The sequence below is a fragment of the Microcaecilia unicolor genome, chromosome 8, assembly GCF_901765095.1.
Source record: "Microcaecilia unicolor chromosome 8, aMicUni1.1, whole genome shotgun sequence".
Taxonomy (NCBI): domain Eukaryota; kingdom Metazoa; phylum Chordata; class Amphibia; order Gymnophiona; family Siphonopidae; genus Microcaecilia; species Microcaecilia unicolor.
This window is the reverse complement of record NC_044038.1, coordinates 246979412-247002227: the sequence shown is the minus strand read 5'-3', so window position 1 is coordinate 247002227 and position 22816 is coordinate 246979412. Positions and strand designations below refer to the sequence as shown.

At 41.4% G+C, this 22816-nt stretch overlaps 1 protein-coding gene across 3 annotated transcripts in view; it reads right to left on the bottom strand.

The window, feature by feature from the left end:
- RBM39 (RNA binding motif protein 39) overlaps positions 1-22816 on the bottom strand; it is a 229584-nt gene that overhangs the window by 112603 nt on the left and 94165 nt on the right. For all 3 annotated transcript variants that reach the window (XM_030211135.1, XM_030211138.1, XM_030211136.1), the window contains 4 exons: positions 16117-16182; positions 15966-16016; positions 11938-12055; positions 9681-9833 (listed from right to left, as the gene is read on the bottom strand). In XM_030211135.1, coding sequence (XP_030066995.1) covers positions 9681-9833; positions 11938-12055; positions 15966-16016; positions 16117-16182 — 388 coding nt within the window. The remainder of the gene's footprint in view (positions 1-9680; positions 9834-11937; positions 12056-15965; positions 16017-16116; positions 16183-22816) is intronic.

Here is a 22816-nt window from a genome sequence, read left to right as displayed (position 1 = left end):
ACTCATTTTTCTTTTATCTTCTCTCAGTACAGTCTTATTAATAATACCTGTTTAAAAGTTGATGTTAATTTTAGGTGACATCCAGTCAGTGTAGTTCACCCCTCTCACGGTTATACCTGCAAGGGCTGAGAAATGCAAGACCTATGTTACTATGTGGGAAGGTGAGTGGGAACGCTGGGGGAAGAACATTGACCTGAGGGGATGGTCAGCCATATGGAATAAATATTTTGTTATATTATAATGTGCTTTGATGAATGGTAGGGATATGACAGTGTGTACAGAGGATGAAAATGCTGGTCTGACTTATTCATTATGTAGCCTTCCCAGCACAAAGACTAGCATCCTGTAATGTTAATGATTTGATTCTTTCTTTGAAAGGCAGTTTTTATTCAAAAAGGAATCTAGACTAAAAGTATCTAATAAGACACATCCGAAGTAAAAGGATGAATGTATTCTGTTTAATAAACAATATTTATTAGTGTTTCTTGCTTCGAGTACTCTGAAACATATATAAGGTGGAGTATGGATTTCAAATGCAAAATATTTCAATTTCACAATTAAAAAAAAAAAAAAGACCCAGATGGTAAATAAGTCTTACTTAAGTTAATCATATTTATTTAGAACATATTCCACTTTCCCATTTTTTTTAAAACACCCAAAGTGATGTAATAAAAACCACTAACTAGGGAGACCCAAGATAGCCACAGGACTAATGTTTCCATGCTGACATCTAGAGCGGTTCTTGAACATGGGACAACGTTAAGGGCTGAATCCAGAGCTTTCTTCCATCAACTCTGCAGGCACACAATTGAAACATCTACCAGCCAGTTCTTTGGCAACATAACCATGGAGCCCTATGCCAACCATCCAGGTGTTTCTCTGCTTCCAAAAGGCACTGAAGGAAATATCTCTCACTGACTTCAAATGAGCGCTTCTGCCCAGGAACATCAGTGAGTCTGGTAATCTCGTCTGCAGAACATCAGGCACAAACAGTGCAGGGCTGGATCAGCAGGAAGCGATTGCTTAAACAGCCCTATTCTGTCTCCTTGAGTTGGACCATTCTAGAGAGCTGACCAGTGCTGTGAGTGGAAGAGATGATATGGGTTTGCTCTGACGGTAGCAGTATTTGGGTGTGTGAGTTTTCCCCCCCTTCCTTCTGTCCTGTACTACTGTTCTTGTGCACTATCAATTTTGTAGTTCCTTTGTTTCCATGTATATTGTGAACCACTTTGACATATTTTGAAAGGTGGTATATAAGTACAGTAAAACATTTATTCGCAATGGTGATTAGAAATTGGAAACTATTAGGACATCGCTCTGAAGCAGATGGAAACATGTTAACATTTCTCAATGGTTTAAAAAACATAATGTGTTTCTCTAGATTATTTCAACTCTATGTGGTTTTCCAGATGCTAAAAAACACTTCCTCTAATACCATCTATTGATTGTATTTTTTTATTTTTTACTGAAAAAACAGTGGTCAAGAATCTAGGGATTTGACTGGATAAGGAACAAGTTACTTCTGTAGTTCACACACTTGCCAGCTTGCACCTCCTTCGTAGATTACATTCATTATTTAGCTATCCTGATATATACTTTTGTGATTTCTAGGATCGATTATAGTAATACTTTATTTTGTGAACACTCTGGAAGCAGATGCGAGGCCAAATGGCACGATGCAATACTAGTAGAGGTGTTTCCCTACTTGAAATCTGAAATACTCCCATATCCAAGCACTTCCAAATCACAGGAAGTAAGAAGAAATTAGGTCTTCCCTGATAATTCTCTTTTCATAAGTCTTTTCCACTATTCTAGAACCTGTGGGGATAGTTCTGTCCATCAACCAGCGGGTGGAGATAGAGAACTGAGCAGAGACATCTCTCTTGGCATTCAGTCCAGCTCTTCAGTGTTTACAGGAACATAAGAACATTAGAATAGCCATACTGGGTCAGACCAATGGTCCATCTAGCCTAATATCCTGCTTCCAACAGTGGCCAAGCCAGGTCAAAAGTACCTGGCAGAAACACAAATAGAAACAATTTCAGGGTAAGTAGTGGCTTCCCCATGTCTACCTAAATAGCAGACAATGGACTTTTCCTCCAAGAACTTGTTCAAAACGTTTTGAAGCCAAGATAGCTAACCGCTTTACCACATCCTCTGGCAACAAGTTCCAGAGCTTAACTATTTGTTGAGTGAAAAAATATTTCCTCCTATTTGGTCTAAAAGTATTTCCATGTAATTTCATTGAGTGTCCCACAGTCTTTGTACTTTTTGAAACAGTAAACAAAAAAAAAAAGAAAAACAACAACAAAAAAAAAATCACACCTGATTCACATCTACTCGTTCTACATCACTCAGGATTTTGTAGACTTTAACCATATCTCCCTCCTCAGCTGTCTCTTTTTCAAGATGGAGAGCCCTAACCTCTTTAGCCTTTCCTCATATGAGAGGAGTTCTATCTTTTTATCATTTTAATCACTCTTCTTTGAATCTTTTCTAATTCCATTATATCAGTTTTAAGATACGGTGACCAGAACTGAACGCAGTACTCAAGGTCAGGTTGCATGGAACGATACAGAGGCATTACTTGAAAGATGAAGAAATCAGAAAAAAGGAAAATAAATAACTGCTCTGAAAGGGCAGTTTAACTAGATGTGACTTTCATGTTTCATTCGCTGCCCAATACCACAATCGGAGTTGTCATTGTGCCAGTGAGGCCAAAGACATACTGTGGGTCGCAACTCATAACATGTCATAAATAGCATCTGCCAAGCAGGCTAACCTCACTTCCCGTTAGGCATTATGGTACCCATCTTATGTTGCTGACAGCTGATGCCACTTCAAGCATGCTCTTGACACAAATGAGCTGCACACGCTTGTTTGAAGGCCCAAAGACGACACTTCAAAAGCTTGTTTCAGTAAACCTTCCAGCTTCTTATCCATAGGTCTTTTTAGGGCAATGCCCCAATCTTAGTCAATGCCGAAATCAGGGACTCCACCCTGAGAAGCTGCAATTTATGTTTCTCTTCCGGAACTAATGGGTAGAGGCTCTTCCCATTCCCAGCCCAGTGTCCGACAAGACCCATTCTGCTGTAATCAGGTCCTGAATGTCTGGATGCATCGAGCAGACCTTAGGAGGACTTCTAAGCCTCCTCATGATTGATGAAGATGGAAATTCTGATGCGGTGCTTTCCATTGAGGAGCTTCTGCTTTGGCCAGTGCCTTAAGAAATAAGAATACTGAACTCCTCTTTATGAAACAACTTCAGTTCTTTTGGATCATCCCTCTCCTCAGGAGAGAGGTCTCCCTCCTCTACCGGCTCCTTCAACAACGACTCTTCTGAATAAGCTAAGAACACATCAGATAAGGACAGAAAAGCAGAGATAGCCTCATCATCTGCCCACTCCTATAGGTCTAAACAAGATCTCTTAGGAGCTAGAGGGGCAGTGGGGCGAAAAACTGAAGAACCTTGCAGAGATTCATACTGTCCCTGCTTCATTAAATAGGCATGGTTTAAGAATATAAACTCCAAAGAAAACAAAAATTCTGATGCAACTAAATGCTCTGTTGGTCCCTGAGGATGCAAAATGGCGGCTGTGCTCTACACCTGATCGGACAGTGGCTGCTCCTGTCAGCTGGCGCCTGTTTCCGCACTCCCCTGCATCAAACTGCGCAGCAGCTCTGCTGGAGATCCCATAGATCCAGGCATATTTGGATGCTACGCCAAATCTGAAGACGTGCTGCCATTTCCTCTGCATCCTGTGAGATTTCCAGCTTGCACGCATTACGACACCCCAATGCCGGCCAGTGGGTCCCACAGTGGGAATACTGCTGAACTGCCTCCTCGGGAGTTGCCATTCATCCAGACTGTCACAAGTGCAGCACATGTCCCAAGCGGTGAGTTATGATCCCAAACAGGCATGTTTAGAACTTGCAGCCCTCCAAGCGTTTCTGAGTCTGATTTCAGTCGGACTTACCACTGCCGGCCGCTCCCCCCAAGCTCAGAGTCTTCCGAGGAGGCAGATATCAGCAAGAAGCACAGCCCTGAGGTTAGATACTGAGGCCACCGTTGCTCTGAGGTGGTCAACTCATGCCTTAGGAGGGGGAGCCATATAAGAATAGCCATACTGGGTCAAACCAATGGCCTATCAAGTCCAGTATCCAACAGTGGCCAACCCAGATCAAAAGTACCTTGCAAAAACCCAAATAATAGCAACATTCCATGCTACCAAACCCGGGGCATGCAATGGCTTCCCTCACGTCTCTCTCAATAACAGACTATGGACTTTTCCTCCAGGAACTTGTCCAAACCTTTTTTAAACTCAGATATGCTAATTGCTGTTATCACATCCTCAGTTAACGAGTTCCTATTTGTTTTAAAAGTATTTCCATGTAATTTCATTGACTGTCCCCAGGTCTTTGTACTTTTTGAAAGAGTAAAAATTCAATTAACTTTTACCTGTTCTAAGCCACTCAGGATTCTGTAGACCTCAATCATATCCCCCCCCCCCCCCAGTCATCTCCTTTCCAAGCTAAAGAGCTCTAACCTCTTTAGCCTTTCCTCATATCAGAGGAATTCTATCCTTTTGGTCGCTCTTCTTTGAACCTTTTCTAATTCTGCTATTAGACGGAAGGGACGGGCGATGGCCTCCGTAGCCCTCGGCTAAACTCGTTGCCAGAGAATGTGGTAAAGGCAGTTAGCTTAGCGGAGTTTTAAAAAGGTTTGAACGGCTTCCTAAAGGAAAGGTCCATAGACCGTTACTAAATGGACTTGGGGAAAACCCACTATTTCTGGGATAAGCAGTATAAAATGTTTTGTACTTTTTTGGGATCTTGCCAGGTATTTGTGATCTGGATTGGCCGCTGTTGGATACAGGATGCTGGGCTTGATGGACCTTAGGTCTTTCCCAGTATGGCAATACTTATGTACTTATGTAAGATACGGCGACCGGAATTGAACGAAATACTCAAGGTAAGGTTGTATCTTGGAGCGATAGAGGCATTTTAATATTCTTGGTTTTATTTACCATCCCTTTCCTAATAATGACTAGCATCCTGTTTGCTTGTTTGGCCATTGCCACACACCGAACAGATTTCAAGATATTGTCTAAAATGACACCCAGATATTTTTCTTGGGTGCTGACTTCTAAGGTTGATCCTAGCATCAAATAACCATAAGTACATAAGTAATGCCATACTGGGAAAAGACCAAAGGTCCATTGAGCCCAGCATCCTGTCCCTGACAGCGGCCAATCCAGGTCAAGGGCACCTGGCAAGCTACCCAAACGTATAAACATTTTATACAAGTTATTCCAGAAATTGTGGATTTTTCCCAAGTCCATTTAGTAGCGGTCTATGGACTTGTCCTTTAGGAAACCGTCCAACCCCTTTTCAAACTCTGCCAAGCTAACTGCCTTCACTACGTTCTCCGGCAACGAATTCCAGAGTTTAATTATGCGTTGGGTGAAGAAAACTTTTCTCCTATTTGTTTTAAATTTACTACACTGTAGTTTCATCGCATGCCCCCTAGTCCTAGTATTTTTGGAAAGCGTGGATGCTTCACATCCACCTGTTCCACTCCACTCATTATTTTATATACCTCTATCGTGTCTCCCCTCAGCCATCTCTTCTCCAAGCTGAAAAGCCCTAGCCTTCTTGGTCTTTCTTCATAGGAAAGTCGTCCCATTCCCTGCTATCATTTTTGTCATCTGTCGCTGCACCTTTTCCAGTTCTACTATATCTTTCTTGAGATGCGGCGACCAGAATTGAACACAATACTCAAGGTGCGGTCGCACCATGGAGCGATACAAAGGCATTATAACATCCTCACATCTGTTCTCCATACCTCTCCTAATAATACCCAACTTTTCACAGTCCGCATGTGTTTTGACAACTTTGAATAGTTTTCTCTCATCCACAAATTTAGTCACCTTTGTGACAAGGCAAGCCCCAGAGACTTCCAAGTGAAGTTGAGCCCTGAACTATGGGTCCCAGAAGTCCTTGCAAGAATGAGTGAGGAGAGTAGTCCTAAAAAGATGGAATGGATTCCCAGTCCCAGCAGGGGGAGCAAAGCCTCGAGGCAGGGTGAACCTGTTACTCCCTTTCCCACAAGAGGGCGAGGAAAGGATAAAGCTCAGTTTCCCTGGCTTCACCATCAGTATATAATTCCCCCCAGCTGTGAGAAGGGGAGAACAGATTTCCTGGAGGCTCTCACCAGGAGAGAGGGGAGACGAATGGAGAGATTCCATGGAATATGTGAAGGAAGGAAGTAGCCTGCCACTAGAGCTGCTTAAGGGAGAGGAGTCAGCTACAATGGAGTGGAAGAATTCAAAGGTTGCCCTGCCCAGCACTTGAAGGCAGTGGAGGAGGCCACACCGGGCGTGGTGCTGAGAGGTGGGAGAAACTGCCAACCCTGCTCCTTACAGGGTTCCCTCTGTGCTGGGAAAAGGCAAGTGATTTGTGGTATTGGTTTGATGTGCAAAGACTGTCCATGAAGATTTGTTCTGAACTGTTGTGCTATATTGGAAGTGTGCTGAACTCTTACTAAACCCTTCTGAAGGAGGGGGAAGGGAAAGCTAATGCTCTAATAGAAGACCTGAGATCTTGAGGAGCAGAGAATTTGCTAAGGGATTTTGGGACCTGGACTGTACCTTTTTTTCTTTTGATGATGATCTTATGAGGACTGTACCTTTTTCTTTTGAAGACTACATTAACAGGGCTGTACCTTTTGTTTTGAAGAATATATTATGATTTTGGTATGAAATTGCCTTGATAATAAAGCACTTTGGCCCTGAGTCCCAGTATCAGCAGCATTCTGTCCTGGAACCCTGGGACAACCCGCAGGCTTGTTGGCTCCACCCAAGAGGAGGAAGTGGACCCCCCCCCCCCTTTTACATCTTACATGCTGCTTCGATTACCGGATCATTTATAAATATGTTAAATAGCAACGGTCCCAGTACAGATCCCCGCGGCACTCCACCATTCACCCTTCTCCACTGAGAAAAATGGCCACTTAAACCTATTCTCTTGCTTTCTGTCAAAAAACAATTCCTAATCCACAGGAGGCCATTGCTTTTTCTCATGAGGGACTTTGTCAAAAGTTTTCTGAAAATCTAGATATACTACACCAACCGGCTCACATTTATCCACATGCTTAGTCACACCTACAAAGAACTGAAGCAAATTAGCGTGGCAATCCTTCCCTTGGCTGAATCCATGCTGCCTCTGTCCCATTAAACCATGTTTATCTATGTATTCCATGATTCTTTATAATAGCTGCCACTATTTTGCCCAGCACTTAAGTCAGGCTTACTGGTCTGTAATTTCCCAGATCACCCCTGGAACCCAAATTGGCATTACACTGGCCACCCTCCAATCTTCAGGTACTATGGACGATTTTAACGACAGGTTACAGATACTAACAGCAGATCAGCATGTGCCATCTGGTCCAGGTGATTTATCAGTCTTTAACTTGTTTATTTGGCTCAGTACATCCTCCAGACTGATGGTAAGATAAAATGATGCAGTCTGACACCCAAGAGAAAACTGTAGGTTTGGCAGCCAGCAAATGCCGGACTGTTGGGATTTAAATTAACAACTGGTTTAATCACCTAATGGAGTCTGTGCCATAGAGATAGCAGACAAGCATTCTTCTGTAGTTCAGTGTGTCAAGAATCTTCTGCAGGTGTGTCATGAGGGCCAGGGAAGAGTCATGAAGGCCAGGGAAGAAAGAAGGAAGTGCAAAGAACTCGAGGATGAAAACAGTTAACTTCTTCGAAAAGGATCTTTGGGCGAGTACACCGATTACTGGGTTCAGATAAAATTGGGCCTATAGAGGATATGAAACAGGCATTTTTACTTATTTCCAAAATTTATAGGTGCAAAGTCTACCATACTTGGAGGTTTGCATCATTACATACACAATCATGCTACAAAACTTACATAAAATATAAAAAAAATCATCCTATTATCAACTAGAAGATAAGTTAAACAGGCAGCATCCTACAATAACATCAAGTATTGACACTGAAAGCATAATGAAACAAATGAGTTTTCAAGGATTTCTTGAAGATATTTAAATGATGCCATACCCAGGGATTCAAAGGAGCTTTGTATGACCTCTGCTCATTTTGCAAGATGGCACCATTTGTATCTGTAAGAACGCTTGGTGAAAGGTCTGCAGGCAGCAATCAAAATGTCACGCTCATCTTGAAGTGGGGTAAGGTGCTCTAGAGTAGCGCAAACCTCCAAACCATCAGAGAGCTGGGATGAAGGTGCTGCCCTTGCTGTTGGTTCTGTAACTCTGGTTGGTAGCTCAAAGGTATGGATGGAGCTACTCACATTGAGAGAAGCCCTGGGAAACAAACCTGCCTGGGAAAATCTGGTGCAATGTTGATTACTTGTACCCTTATCCAGATGGATTTTCTGTACAACTTTTGAAAGCAGAGGAATTGGAGTAAAGTCATAGGCAGTTCTCAATCCCAAGGGATGGTGATGGCATCGTGCACTATTCTTTGAAGAGAGAGACAGATGGAACAGAAGGTGACACTTTACATTGACTGGAATGGGACAGAGATCTAAGCTGGGTAGAATTCAGAACTGGAACAAGGTCCCGAATACAGATGTGTCCAGAGACCATTCATGTGAATTTAGTTTCTGGTTGAATCTTATCTGGCTACAGTGACCAGGCCTGAATGAAGGTTCCTGCTATGGGCACCTGTCTCCATGTACTGCCTCTTGACAGAGTTTGAGGGAACCTACTCCTCCTTGCTGGTTGTCATAATACACATCTGCACAATCAACCAAGTAGCCAAGGACAGTGATATTTGGATCCAGGGTGTATATTCCTTTACTGCACTGCAAATTGCCCTGAGCAAGAGATGGTTGATGTGAAGTGTTTTCTCTACCAAGACCACTGGCTTTGTGTTTTGTAGTGCAAGAGATAGGGCTCCTTCCATCCGAACAGGGAGTTAATGTAAGCATGATGCTTCTTTCTCCATTTGCTTTAAATAAAATTATTCTTTTAAAACCCCAGGAAAGGTGGCGAAAGCAAATGGCAAGGCACACAGATAAAAAACAGACTAAGGAGAGGAGGGGCTTTTCTCTTAAGTGGGAACTCCCGAGCATGCCCAGTTAAGTTTTTAGCTTTCCTTCACTGGGGAGAGCTCAGGCACACTGGCATCATCAGTTGACATCACCATGAATTGTGCCTCCATTCCCCTGCTTGTTGCTGGAGAAAAGTTGAGTTATCAGTTTGCTAAAATTGCCTTTATAAAACACACACAGAAGACATACACAGATTTACACATGCCTCATAACAGGTATAAATGAGCAAAAGAGTGTGAGAATTTATGCACTCGTCAGGATGGTTCCTAAAGACTATTTTATTAAGACACACAGGTGTTTTTTAAAAATGGTTGTGGTGCTCTGTTATGAGATTCTCTCGCAAATTAATATTTTCTCAGTCCCCACCTGCTGGTAGGCGAGCACAACTCGTCAGTCCAATCCTGGTCCGGTCCGGAGGGACACTAAGGAATTATAATTTTTCATTTTAAAAGAAAAGCAATCAAACCAGAAAATGTTTTTGTTTAACTAACTTAATGAAATGATGGACCAACACAGGGAAAAAAAAACCCCAACCTTCTAAAGGTGTAATAGATAAAAGGTAATGAATTTCTTACCTGAGAAGCTTGCACTATGATTGGTACGCCCAAGACTCTCTGTCCAGTTAACCCTATTGCTAGGGGCACTGAACTAACATCCACAAACTCCACATAAGCAATACCCTTAGAACGCCTGGAATTTCTATCAGAAATCATTCTCACATCTCGAACCTTGAAAAAACAAAAACACAAACACAAAAGAGAATGAACTAACTAATGAATTAAGTATGACATTGGTAAAAATCTAATGCAACTACTGAATGATGTAAGAAATGTTTACCACTTGAAATGTTTGTTTTAACAGCACCTCCAGATGCTAAAAAGAATTTCCTGCAAACTTCTATGCCAGGAGTTGGCAAAATTTTCTTCATATTGCAATATCTCTTTGTAAACTGTTGGTTAGTGGGAGGTGAAGATAGGATGTGCAAGTGGAATTCTGATTTCTATCACCCTTGGTGGCATGCCGACCCACAATGAAAATTCTGCCTCAGTCCACCTGTACCACACACATTTCCTAAACTTGTGTGGTCCATCTATAACAGAGTCGTGGAGCTTTTTCAGGGAATAATCACTAGTTCCAAATACTAGCACCTTTTCCTTTGCATTCTAAAATTGACGCATGGCTCCTTAACAAGGTCCTGCACTTCTAGAACAGAGTGCCATTTACACTTACAAAAAAACCAAGAGGGGGTCATCTGCCCCAGAAACAGGGTGATGCAACAGCTACTCTGTAAGGCTTCCAACAGCTCCAGATAAGGGGCATCTTGGCTGCTCACTCTCCGCTTCCATCCCACCCAGAGATTGCAAACCCAGGGGTGTAGGATGAGCCATGACCCCATCACTTGCCACAAAGAACAATTAGGGATGGCGTGCACAAGCATGGCTTTGAGAATACATTAGAGCACAGATATGTGAGTGCCTAGGGGCACAGGCGGTGTGAATGCTTTCCTGTGGTAGTGCTGCAGACAAAACAGAGTACATATATTGCACCATATAAAGCTGATGGGCCACAACTCTTTAATTTAACATGCCTCAAAGATTCTCTGTCCCCACAAGACCAAAGAGTCATGTCATCTGTTTCAGGTGATTTGTAGCAGTTCTTTTTTTTAAACACTTTTGTCTTCTTTAATGCAGACTTAACTACAGACTGGTACGTCGTTAGTTGGACTGTTGAATCCTAGACTTTCTGATACCTTAAAGTTTAGGTCTCATGTTTTCCCTACTGGGCTGAAAGAACCTGGAACCCAAATATAGCAGAAATAAGCCAAGTAACTGTCATGTTATCAGCATCTTAACTTGTAGATCCAGCTGGTAATCAGACTGTGCTAACCTATGCCTACAACTGTGACCCGCTGAGCAGAAAGGTACAAAAAGTAGGGTTGCAAGTAACAGAAATAAAAAGGCTATACAAGTTTGGAGGGGCAACTTGCATTTCTGAATTTTTTTTTTTACGCTCTTAATATTTTGCCAAAGAGGGAGAGAAAGATATACTGATGTATATGATTCTATACTTTTCCTTCTCTTTGTTGGAGGTGTTTAGGTCTGTCCTATTAAGGCCATGGAGTTCTTTTTTCATTTAGGTTTATTATTGTAAACCACTTTAATCTGAAAGCTTTGGAAGCATATTAGATTTTAATAAATTCTAACTCTATACGAAGTTTGTCCTTTTCTACAGTCTAAAAACTGCAGGTACCTAAAGTGGAGCATGTGATTTCTGTGTTTAATTACTTTCTTTATTGATAAACGTTTATACATTTTTAGAAGTCATAATTAGTCTATACCCGAGCCTGAAATTTTGTAGGATTATGAGGCTGATATCCCTCTATCTTGTGGTATAAATAAATCACATACCTTTTTGCTCAATGGATCGCATTTTTTTATTTGATTTTGTCAGACAAATAAAATCTCATAAGAATTACTTTCTAAATACAGAGCTCACACTAAAATCCCCTTGGATGTAAGAAATGATAGCGTGGGTGCTATATGCAGACAAGAAATGAAGAATAATGTCTCTACATATAAAGAGAAGGGTCTTTTGTCTACTACTTTCATCTCATAACAGGATGACAAACCGTTGTGTCTGGGATAACCAAATAAGCAAAATATGAGCAGAAAAATATTTATCGGCTCATGGTTTTCAATATATTAACTTTATAACCATCAAGAAATATTAAGTATTTGCAATTAGTGGAAAGTCAAACTGGCTCAGAAAAGAGTCTCTGGTTAAGTTTTTACATGGAAAAAAATAGGACTTAAAAATAAATTATAAAATTACCTTGCCTACAGTAGAGAAAAATTCCTCAAGATCTCTTGGACGAATTCTTGCAGCAAGCTGCATACAAAACACCGTTCTAGCATCCCTTTCTTCAGGGGTCAGATTATCAATTGGTTCTCTTTGAATAAAACAAACAGCATTTAAACACACCTTTACATCAGGATCAACAACAAAAAAACCAAATATTTCTTTTAAAAACTAGTTATTATTCTTAAGGGAGACATTCTATAAAGGTTGCCAGAAGTTCACCAAGATGCATTTACAGAATACTAGCACAAGTTGGAATTCATGCACCAACATTTAGGCGTGCTCACTTATGCTATGTCAACAGCAGGCCTAAATGTGGCACTTTAGCACCTAACTTACAGTATTCTATAGGTTATACACGCCTATTCCCCAATACACCTCCCACCTTTGCATGCCCCCAGCAAGTCGCATGCAAAAACTACAGAATACCACTGAACATCCAATGAGCACTTGAGCAAGTAACTGTAACAAGTCTTGTGCATAACTATTAATATTTAGTAACTTACAGGAAGAGACTGCTTCAAAAGCTACCATGTGCATTAGCTTAAATAAATGATTTCTTCAGCTTATATTATTCTGAGTTGAGGTACCACCTTAAGACCCTCAAGGCTCATTCAACCAGGGGCAAAATTGTGGACAATTGGGTCCCACTCAATCTAAGGGGTGCTTTTATCCTCTTTTTTTTTTTTTTTTTTTTAATTTACATTCCACTGGTCTGGGGGACAATAAGGAAAGATAAAATTGGTCTTAGTTACTATTTTTCTTTCTTTGAGTCCCCCAGACCAGTTCAGAGTCCCACCCGTTAAACACAGTTGGCATTTTAGTCGGAGTGTGCAGCAGAGGTAGTCCTAGGTACTTTCTATTGTTCTCTTGATATTGTGTTCTGGTTATTTACCATGGGTTTTTCTCCCCTTCCAGGGGTTACGCATTTTACCCATCTGGCTTTGTTACAGAAATAATGGTGAGCGCAGGCTGTATAGTAAACCTTTATAGGGGCAGGGATCAGAAGAACTTGTACTTCGTCTCCATCTGCTTGTTGGCGGACACAACCTACTGGTTTTGGACTGATCTGGAGGACTCAAGGAAAGAAAATTAGCAGGTAAGACCAAATTTTCCCTTAACGGGGAAGGGCCAATATGGGTTAAAAACCAAATCAAGGCATATATTACTGATCTCTTTTTGAAGGTGTGAATAAGCATGCAGATAAAGTTGAACTGATATAATGTACTTTGATTTCAGAAAGGATAGAAGGTCCCTCATGAGAAACTTCTTGGGAAACTGGAACATTATGGGATAAGAGGTAATATGCTATTGTAGATGGGTAACCAGCTAAAAGATAGGAAACAACATGACTAAAGTTAAGTTTTCCCAGTAGAAAGAGGTAAATAATAGAATGCCTCAAGATTCTGTGCAGCAGTGCTTCCCAAACAAGCCATTCAGGTTTTCAGGATATCCACAATAAATACGCATGGGATAGATTTGCATAGCAAGGAGGCAGTGCATGCAAATCTATCTCATGCATATTCATTGTGAATAACCTGGATGACTGGAATGAGAAGCAGTACTGTACAGAACTAATTTTTTAATTTATTCATTAAATGATCTAGAAGAGAGAGCAACGAGTAATCACATTTCCAGAAGACAAAATTATTGAAAGTCCTTTTTTGGATTGTCTCAACTTGTTGATTTATCTACTCATCAGAAAAGTCACACTTTAATGCTCGATATTTATTACATTTGTATCCCACATTTTCTGGTGGAATTGTCCAAAAGCAAAGCTATACTGAACTATGGTACTGAAGTTTGTTACTAGCCTTACTCAGGTGTCTTATCCTATGAAGATAGATCATTCTCTTGCATTTTAAACCTCATGGGGTGAAACTGGCCATACATAAACTAGTATTAGCCAGCAAGCTAGTACTGGTGGCGGCATGAAAACAACCCTCTCTGCGAGTCTTCCAGGTTATTTTGAAAAAAATTGGATTATATCCATCAGATGCCTAAGCTCTCTATTTGGACTGGCCATATTCTGTCTTATCATAAGATATAGGACTTGTATACAACATGGACTCCGCAGCCCAGTATATCTTCGCCATAGGATTAGGCATTGTGGTCTCTGCCCACATGGCCCTACAAGTGGCAGATTGGGGGGGGGATTTTCTCTAGTGTTTTAAGTTCTCTATATGAATACTACTTTTTGTTGCATCTCCATATTTGTTACATTTTATAAACTTAAATAAACATTGAAAAAAAAGTCACACTTTAGATTGGCTTGTTAGTGAGTCTTTTTACTTAATACAGAGCATCTAGTTGTTGAACATGTTCCATCATCTTAACACTAAGGGCCCTGTTTACTAAGGTGCGTTAGAATTTTAACGCACCTACAATTAGGGCACGTGTTAACTGTGTAGGGCGCCTATAAGGATATTGTAGGCATGTACACTGTTAACGCGCATTAAAAACACTAATGCGCCTATAATGCGGCTTAGTAAACAGGGCCCTTAATTCATTTCGACGGCTCCAGCAACTCAAGATGTATTTTATGTGAAACTCTACATGCATTAGAAAGCCTATTTTTGTAGATGTTTTTCAATCCTATTGGTCATCAGTTTATTATACACAGCTAGTAATGATTGATCATTTTAAAATATTGTGCAACATTTTCGATCATGTTGTTCCTATTTATCAATGTAAGCAAAAGTGTACTGTAATTGTGCCTTGTTCACAAAATTAAAATTTTCACTGAAAATGGGAGGAAGGTTTTCTGCAGATTACTGGATTTTAGAAACATAGACCATTTCAAGTGCTTTTGAAAGCAATCTGAGGCTTTTCCTTTGTAATTTTAAATCATTCACTCATGAATATATAAAGTTCGGTAGATTATTAATTTTATTAGTTTCGCATCATATTTTCAGTTCCATTTTCTCTTTGTTCAGCTTTCCAGATTACACTTCACATTCTTTGTCTCTTTCCCTATCATCTATATTATCTTCCATGTCACTTCTTGCCATCATTTTTTCTTCTTTGCCTCTATCCCTCTTCCCTTCATCACTACCCTCATCACTCTTCTTTCCTCTGCATCTTCAGCTGTCTTTTCCTCTAACCCCCTTCTTCCATTTCTCCCTTTTCCTTCCTATTAACTTCTAACCCCATCTAACTCATCTCTCTGCCACTCCTAGCACCCCATTCTCTCCTTTTCTCCAACAATTTTACCTCTACAGCCACTCTCCTGTTCCTCTTGACCCCTTAAAAAAAAAAAAAAAAAAAAAAAAGCTCGTTTCCTCTCTTCCCTCAGCCCAGCCCCTTGTCCTTCAACAGGAAGGAGAAAAACCTTCTCACCACGTGAGATAGTCAAGAACCAAGGTGGACAAAGGAAGGCGGAGAAGCCAAAACAGTCACACAATCAATTTTATTGAGAGAAAACCCAACACCTCGGTCACCTATAAAATTGATTTGTGTGACTGTTTTAGATGCTCCTCCTTCCTTTGAACATCTTTGTTGTTCTTGACTGCTTCAATTTCTCCTTTCCATCCTCTCACCCTCCAGAACACCATTTTTCCAATGCTTCCCTAATAGCCATTACTCCTACTTGAATTGTCATCACCCTTCAGCTGCTCCCTCCTGGCCTCTCCAGCCCCACCTTACAACCCCTCCCAGCAGCCATACTGCAATCCTTGTAGCTTATGTGGTCATACAATCTGTCTCACCCTCAACACCAGCCTGGTCCCTGCCCCATGGTGAAGTTCCTTCTGCTTATTTGCCTGCCGCTGGCCACACTCCTAAGGCTAATATCTTTCCACCTGTACAAGCACAATTGCATTGCCACACCCTCAAATTACAGCTTAACCAGCACGCACTCAATATGCCACCAGTACCTTGGCATTTACCACTAGGATATGTAACAATCTGGGAAAACTAAGAACCCTTATAAAACAAAAGAAAAAATGAACAGCATTAATACATGCCTGAATATGCAAACAGCTGATATAAAAATAACCTACCTCACCGGGCTCCTGTCTCTCTTAAAAGGGCTCTTGCTTCTGGAACGTCGTCTGTTTTATAGTTAAAACAAACCCACAAACCAAGGTTAAAAGTACTCAATATTTGTCTTAATAATAAAATTAAACTCTCAACCAAAGAAAATGTAAAAACCTTAATTTGATGCCATGTGGTATTCCAATCTTTCCTCTGATAGCGCTGTTAAATTTTGGTCCAGAGCTAAAAAAAAAAAAAAAAACAGAAAGAAGAAAAATGACAAACTCCAATTAAATCTCTAAATAAAACATTACTGGTTCTCTCATATGCATCCCTTTATTTTACTAAACCAACATGGCAGACATCACAAAAAATTACTTTATTCAAGGCTCTAGATTGCACAAGGAGACCTACGTAAATGGCACCGTGGCTAACAAGTGTCATAGCAACAACCGGATTAAAAATACTTTGGGAAGGGATATAATGTTAAGAGGGAAAGCAGCCCTGATTAGGTGCTAATGAAATGTTAAGGCACCATATTACTTTCCTGGCTCCACCTAAGCTTGAAGTTCAAAGGAGCAAGAAGAAACTGCAAATCAAAATATGCCTTTGGGTGGGGGTGGGGGAGAGCAAGAGGTGATGAAAATGTATGTTATTTCGTATGAATTAAAAAAAAATTTCAAGGTGGTAAATTAAAAACAGAACCTAAAAAAGCTTGCAGAATTCTCTGTCTAGAGTACAGCAACTAAGACAGTATAATTCATAGTCTACGTCTATTAGGCATACTGAATTATAGGAAATTTAGGAAGGAACTAAACAATTTATTTAATAAATATCTTAAACAACTTTAGGAAAATTATATGGGGACTGGTACTCTTCCCAGGATTCTATTTGGATAATCATTTGTAAATCTGCACTGAACCATTCGTAGCAGGATCCTGCAGAATATAAGTATTTTCCATTCAATTTCAAAATATCTGAAGCAGAAAATGCTAAAAGGAACCAATATAACTGCACATGACATTCTGTAGACCAACTGAGATGGATCCTGGGATGACTGATTAATCTTGAATTTAAACCAGTATGTCAAAGCAGTAAATAGCTAGGCATGCAGAGGGTGACAGTAATAATCCCTATGGAAAAACAACATTGAGACCTTGGTTAGAATACAGAGTCCAATTTTGAAAGATACATCTCCAAAGAGAAACTACTACTACTTACCATTTCTATAGCGCTATTATATGTACGCAGCGCTATACACTTGAACATGAAGAGACAGTCCCTGCTCGACAGAGCTTACAATCTAATTAGGACAGACAAACAGGACAAACAAGAGATAAGGGAATATTTACTTGCTGCCTTTGTATCCCACATTTTCCCACCTCTTTGCAGGCTCAATGTGGCTTACATTATGCCGCAATGACAATCGTCATTAACGGTGTGAGAAGAGCAAAGTATTGATACAATTAATACAATTAAGGTACATTAGATATCAAGAAAATTAGAAACAAAGAAATAATACATCTCAGATATGCAAAATATAAGGTACAGTATGGTGTTAAATAACAATAAGGTTAAAGTAGTCAAATTATGAGTTCAACGTTGATATCACGGTGACCGAAATGACAGGGATCTGGGGAAAGGAAGAAGCGATATGGATCACCTTAAAAAGAGATGATAGAACCTCTGTCCATGTGGGTGTTGTCTACAGACCTCTGACACAATTGGAGGAATTAAAGACCTGATCGCAGATATTCAAAAGTTGGGAAACAAGAGAGAGGTGCTGTTGCTGAGAGATTTCAATCTGCCTGATGTAGACTGGAAGGTTCAGTCTGCGGAATCGGAAAGAAGTAGAGAGATCATGGATGCTTTCCAAAGTGTTTTGCTCAGACAAATGGTGACGGAACCCACGAGGGAGGGAGCGACGCTGGATCTGGTGCTCACAAATGGGGATAGCGTGTCAAATATTCGAGTGGGTGCCCACCTGGGCAGCAGTGACCATCAAACAGTTTGGATTGATATAACAGCTAAAGTGGAGAGAGGCCACTCAAAACTTAAAGTCCTGGATTTCAAGCGTGCTGACTTTAGTAAAATGGGGGAATACCTGAGGAAGGAGATGATGGGCTGGGAGGAAGTACGAGAAGTGGAAGGACAGTGATCCAGGCTAAAAGAAGCTATAAATAGGGCCACAAACCTTTATGTAAGGAAAGTAAATAAAAGCAAGAGAAAAAGGAAACTGATACGGTTCTCCAAGCAAGTGGCTGAGAAAATAAAGGCTAAAGAGTTGGCGTTCCAGAAATACACAAAAACTCAAGAAAAGGAACACGGGGAGGAATACCAGATGAAAATGAAAGAAGCCAAGAGAGAGATACGTCTGGCGAAAGAGCAAGCGGAAGAACAAATGGCTAGAAATGTAAGGAGGGGTGACAAAAATTTCTTCAGGTATATTAGTGATAGGAGAATGACTAAAAAGGGAAATGTGAGACTAAAAGATACTGCGAACCGCTATGTAGATAATGACGAAGAAAAAGCAAATTGTTGTTGTTACACTTGTACCCCGCGCTTTCCCACTCATGGCAGGCTCAATGCGGCTTACATGGGACAATGGAGGGTTAAGTGACTTGCCCAGAGTCACAAGGAGCTGCCTGAAGTGGGAATTAAACTCAGTTCCTCAGGACCAAAGTCCACCACCCTAACAACTAGGCCATTCCTCCATTGCTAAATAAATACTTTTGTTCTGTTTTCACAGAAGAAAATCCTGGAGAAGGACCGCGATGGACTGGAAAAAGTACAAATGAGAATGAAGTGGATAGAGCACCGTTCACGGAAGAGGGTGTGTATGAACAACCTGAAAAGCTAAAGGTGGACAAAGCAGTGGGACCGGACGGGATCCACCCCAGGATATTGAGGGAGATCAGAGAGGTTCTGGCAGGTCCTCTTAAAGATTTGTTTAATATATCCTTGTAGACGTGAGAGGTTCCGAGGGATTGGAGAACGGCAAATGTGGTCCCTCTTCACAAAAGTGGTGATAGGGAAGAAGCTGGAAACTATAGGCCGGTAAGCCTCACTTCGGTTATTGGAAAAGTAATGGAAGCGATGCTGAAGGAAAGGATAGTGAATTTCCTGGAAGCCAATAAGTTGCAAGATCCGAGACAATATGGTTTTACCAAAGGGAAATCGTGCCAAACGAATCTCATTGAATTCTTTGATTGGGTGATAGGAGAATTGAATCAGGGACGAGCTATAGACGGTTCCCCACAGGAGGCTCTTAAATAAACTAGACGGGCTAAAGATAGGACCTGAAGTGGTGAACTGGATTAGGAACTGGTTGACGGACAGACGCCAGAGGGTGGTGGTGAATGGAATTCGCTCGGAGGAGGGAAAGGTGAGTAGTGGAGTGACATTGCCGAAGGATTAGAAGGTAAAGTTTGCCTATTTGCGGATGATACAAAGATCTGTAACAGAGCGGACACCCGGGAGGGAGTGGAAAACATGAAAAAGGATCTGAGGAAGCTAGAAGAATGGTCTAAGGTTTGGCAATTAAAATTCAATGCGAAGAAATGCAAAGTGATGCACTTAGGGAACAGAAATCCATGGGAGACATATGTGTTAGGCGGTGAGAGTCTGAAAGGTACGGACGGGGAGAGGGATCTTGGGGTGATAGTATCTGAGGATTTGAAGGCGACAAAACAGTGTGACAAGGCGGTGGCCGTAGCTAGAAGGTTGTTAGGCTGTATAGAGAGAGGTGTGACCAGCAGAAGAAAGGGGGTGTTGATGCCCCTGTATAAGTGGTTGGTGAAGCCCCACCTGGAGTATTGTGTCCAGTTTTGGAGGCCGTATCTTGCTAAGGATGTAAAAAGAATTGAAGCGGTGCAAAGAAAAGCTATGAGAATGGTATGGGATTTGCGTTACAAGACATATGAGGAGAGACTTGCGGACCTAAACATGTATACTCTGGAGAAAAGGAGAAACAAGGGTGATATGATACAGACGTTCAAATATTTGAAAGGTATTAATCCGCAAACGAACCTTTTCCGGAGATGCAAAGGCGGTAGAACGAGAGGACATGAAATGAGATTGAAGGGGGGCAGACTCAAGAAAAATGTCAGGAACTATTTTTTCACGGAGGGAGTAGTGGATGCTTAGCCAAGATTGGGTGGCAGAGCCGGCGGTGGGAGGCAGGGATAGTGCTGAGCAGACTTATACGGTCTGTGCCAGAGCTGGTGGTTGGGAGGCAGGGATAGTGCTGGGCAAACTTATACGGTCTGTACCAGAGCCGGTAGTGGGAGGCGGGACTGGTGGTTAGGAGAAGGGGATAGTGCTGGGCAGACACACGGTCTGTGCCAGAGCCGGTGGTGGGAGGTGGGGCTGGTGGTTGGGAGGTGGGGATAGTGCTGGGCAGACTTATACGGTCTGTGCCCTGAAGAGGACAGGTACAAATCAAAGTAGGGTATACACAAAAAGTACCTAACATTCTATTTGCTTTCTTAGCCGCCGCAGCACACTGAGCAGAAGGTTTCAAAATATCATCAATGATGACACCTAGATCCCTTTCTTGGTTGGTGACTCCTAACTCCTAACATGGAACCTTGCATTACGCAGCTATAATTCAGGTTCCTCTTTCTCACATGCATCACTTTGCACTTCACACTAAAGGTCATCTGCCATTTAGAGGCCCAGTCAACCAATTTTTCACAATCCTCTTGCAATTTAACAACTTAAAGTAACTTTGTGTTGTCGGCAAATTTAATTACCTCACTAGTTACTCTCATTTCTATATCATTTATGAAAGTTAAAATGCAGAGGTCCCAGCACAGACTGCTGGGGAACCCCACTAACTACTCTTCTCAATCGAAAATACTGACCATTTAACCCTACTCCCTGTTTTCTATGTTTTAACCAGTTTTTAATCCACAATAGGACACTACCTTCTATCCCATGACTCTCCAATTTCCTCAGGAATATTTCATGAGGTACTTTGTCAAACGCATTTTGAAAATCCAGATACACAATACCAACCGGCTCACCTTTAATCAGCATTCAAAGGTTACTTTCCTTTCCTTTAATGTTGCCAGACCAGTCTAATAAAAATAATAATAATTAAATAATCGGAGTGTCGGCATATCTGCAGCCTAAGGGAGGCTAATGCCATTCCCCTATCCAACCATTCTTGCAGTCCAAAACTAGTGGATTATATGCCTCAACCAGTACATGGAGGTCGAGTAAGTTTCCAGTGACATCACCAGTATAATAGCAGCTGCAGCCTAGAGATACTTGGTATAAATCTAACAAAATCCTATAAAATCAGTGAAAACCCTTAGGGTTCTCTAAGTACATAAGCACTGCCACGCTGGGAAAAGACCAAAGGTCCATCAAGCCCAGCACTCTGTCTCCGACAGCGGCCAATCCAGGCCCAAAGAACCGGGCAAAAACCCAAAATTTAATAATGATCAATGGACTTTTCCTTCAGGAATCTGTCCAGACCCCCTTTAAACTCAGTAAGTCCAGTTGCCGTCACTACCTTCTCCGGCAATGAGTTCCAGAGTCTAACTACGTGCTGAGTAAAGAAAAACTTTCTCCAATTTATTTTAAACCTACCACATTCTAATTTCATCTTGTGTCCCCTGGTTCTATTATTGTTAGAAAGTGTAAACAAACGCTTCACATCTGTCCGCTCTACCCCACTCATTATTTTGTAGACCTCTATCATATCACCCCTCAGCCGCCTTTTCTCTAGGCTAAAGAGTCCTAGCCATCTTAATCTCTCCTCATAGGGTAGTTGTCCCGTCCCTTTTATAATTTTTGTCGCCCTTCTCTGCACCTTCTCCAATTCCTTTATCTTTTTTGAAATGAGGCGACCAGAACTGAACACAATACTCCAGGTGCAGTCGCACCATGGAGCAATATAACGGCATTATAACATCCTCATACTTGTTTTCCATCCCTTTTCTAATAATACTCAACATTCTGTTCGCCTTCTTAGCCGCTGCAACACAATGAGCTGAAGATTTCAACGTCCTATCCACAATGACTCCCAGATCCCTTTCTTGGGGATCCTTACATGACATAGCTGTAATTTGGGTTCCTCCTTCCCACATGCATCACTTTGCACTTGTCAACGTTGAACTTCATCTGCCATTTGGACGCCCAATCCCCAAGTCTCATGAGGTCTTTTTGTAATCTTTCACACTCCTCCTGCGACGAGACAACCCTGGATAACTTTGTGTCATCTGCGAATTTAATTACTAGTTACTCCCATCTCAAGGTCATTTATAAATATTTTCAAAAGCAGCGGTCCCAGCACAGACCCCTGAGGGACCCTACTAACCACCCTTCTCCATCGAGAATAATGGCCATTCAACCCTACTCTATGCTTCCTATCTTTTAACCAGCTCTTAATCCATAATACACTACCCTCCGATCCCATGACTCTCCAGTTTCCTTTGGAGTCTTTAATGAGGTACTTTTGTCAAACGCCTTCTGAAAATCTAGATATACAATATCCACTGGCTCCCCTTTGTCCACGTTTGTTCACCCCCTCGAAAAAATGCAGTAGATTTGTGAGGCAAGACTTCCCTTCACTAAATCCGTGCTGACTGTCTCAGTAGCCCATGCTTTTGTATGTGCTCTGTAATTTTATTCTTAATAGCAGCCTCCACCATTTTTCCCGGCACCGACGTCAAGACTCACCGGTCTATAATTTCCCGGATCTCCTCTGGAACCCTTTTTAAAAACTGGCGTTACATTGGACACCCTCCAATCTTCCGGTACCACACCTGTTTTTAGGGATAAATTGCATATTACTACCAGTAGCTCCACAAGTTCATTTTTCAGCTCTATTAATACTCTGGGATGAATACAATCCGGTCCTGGTGAT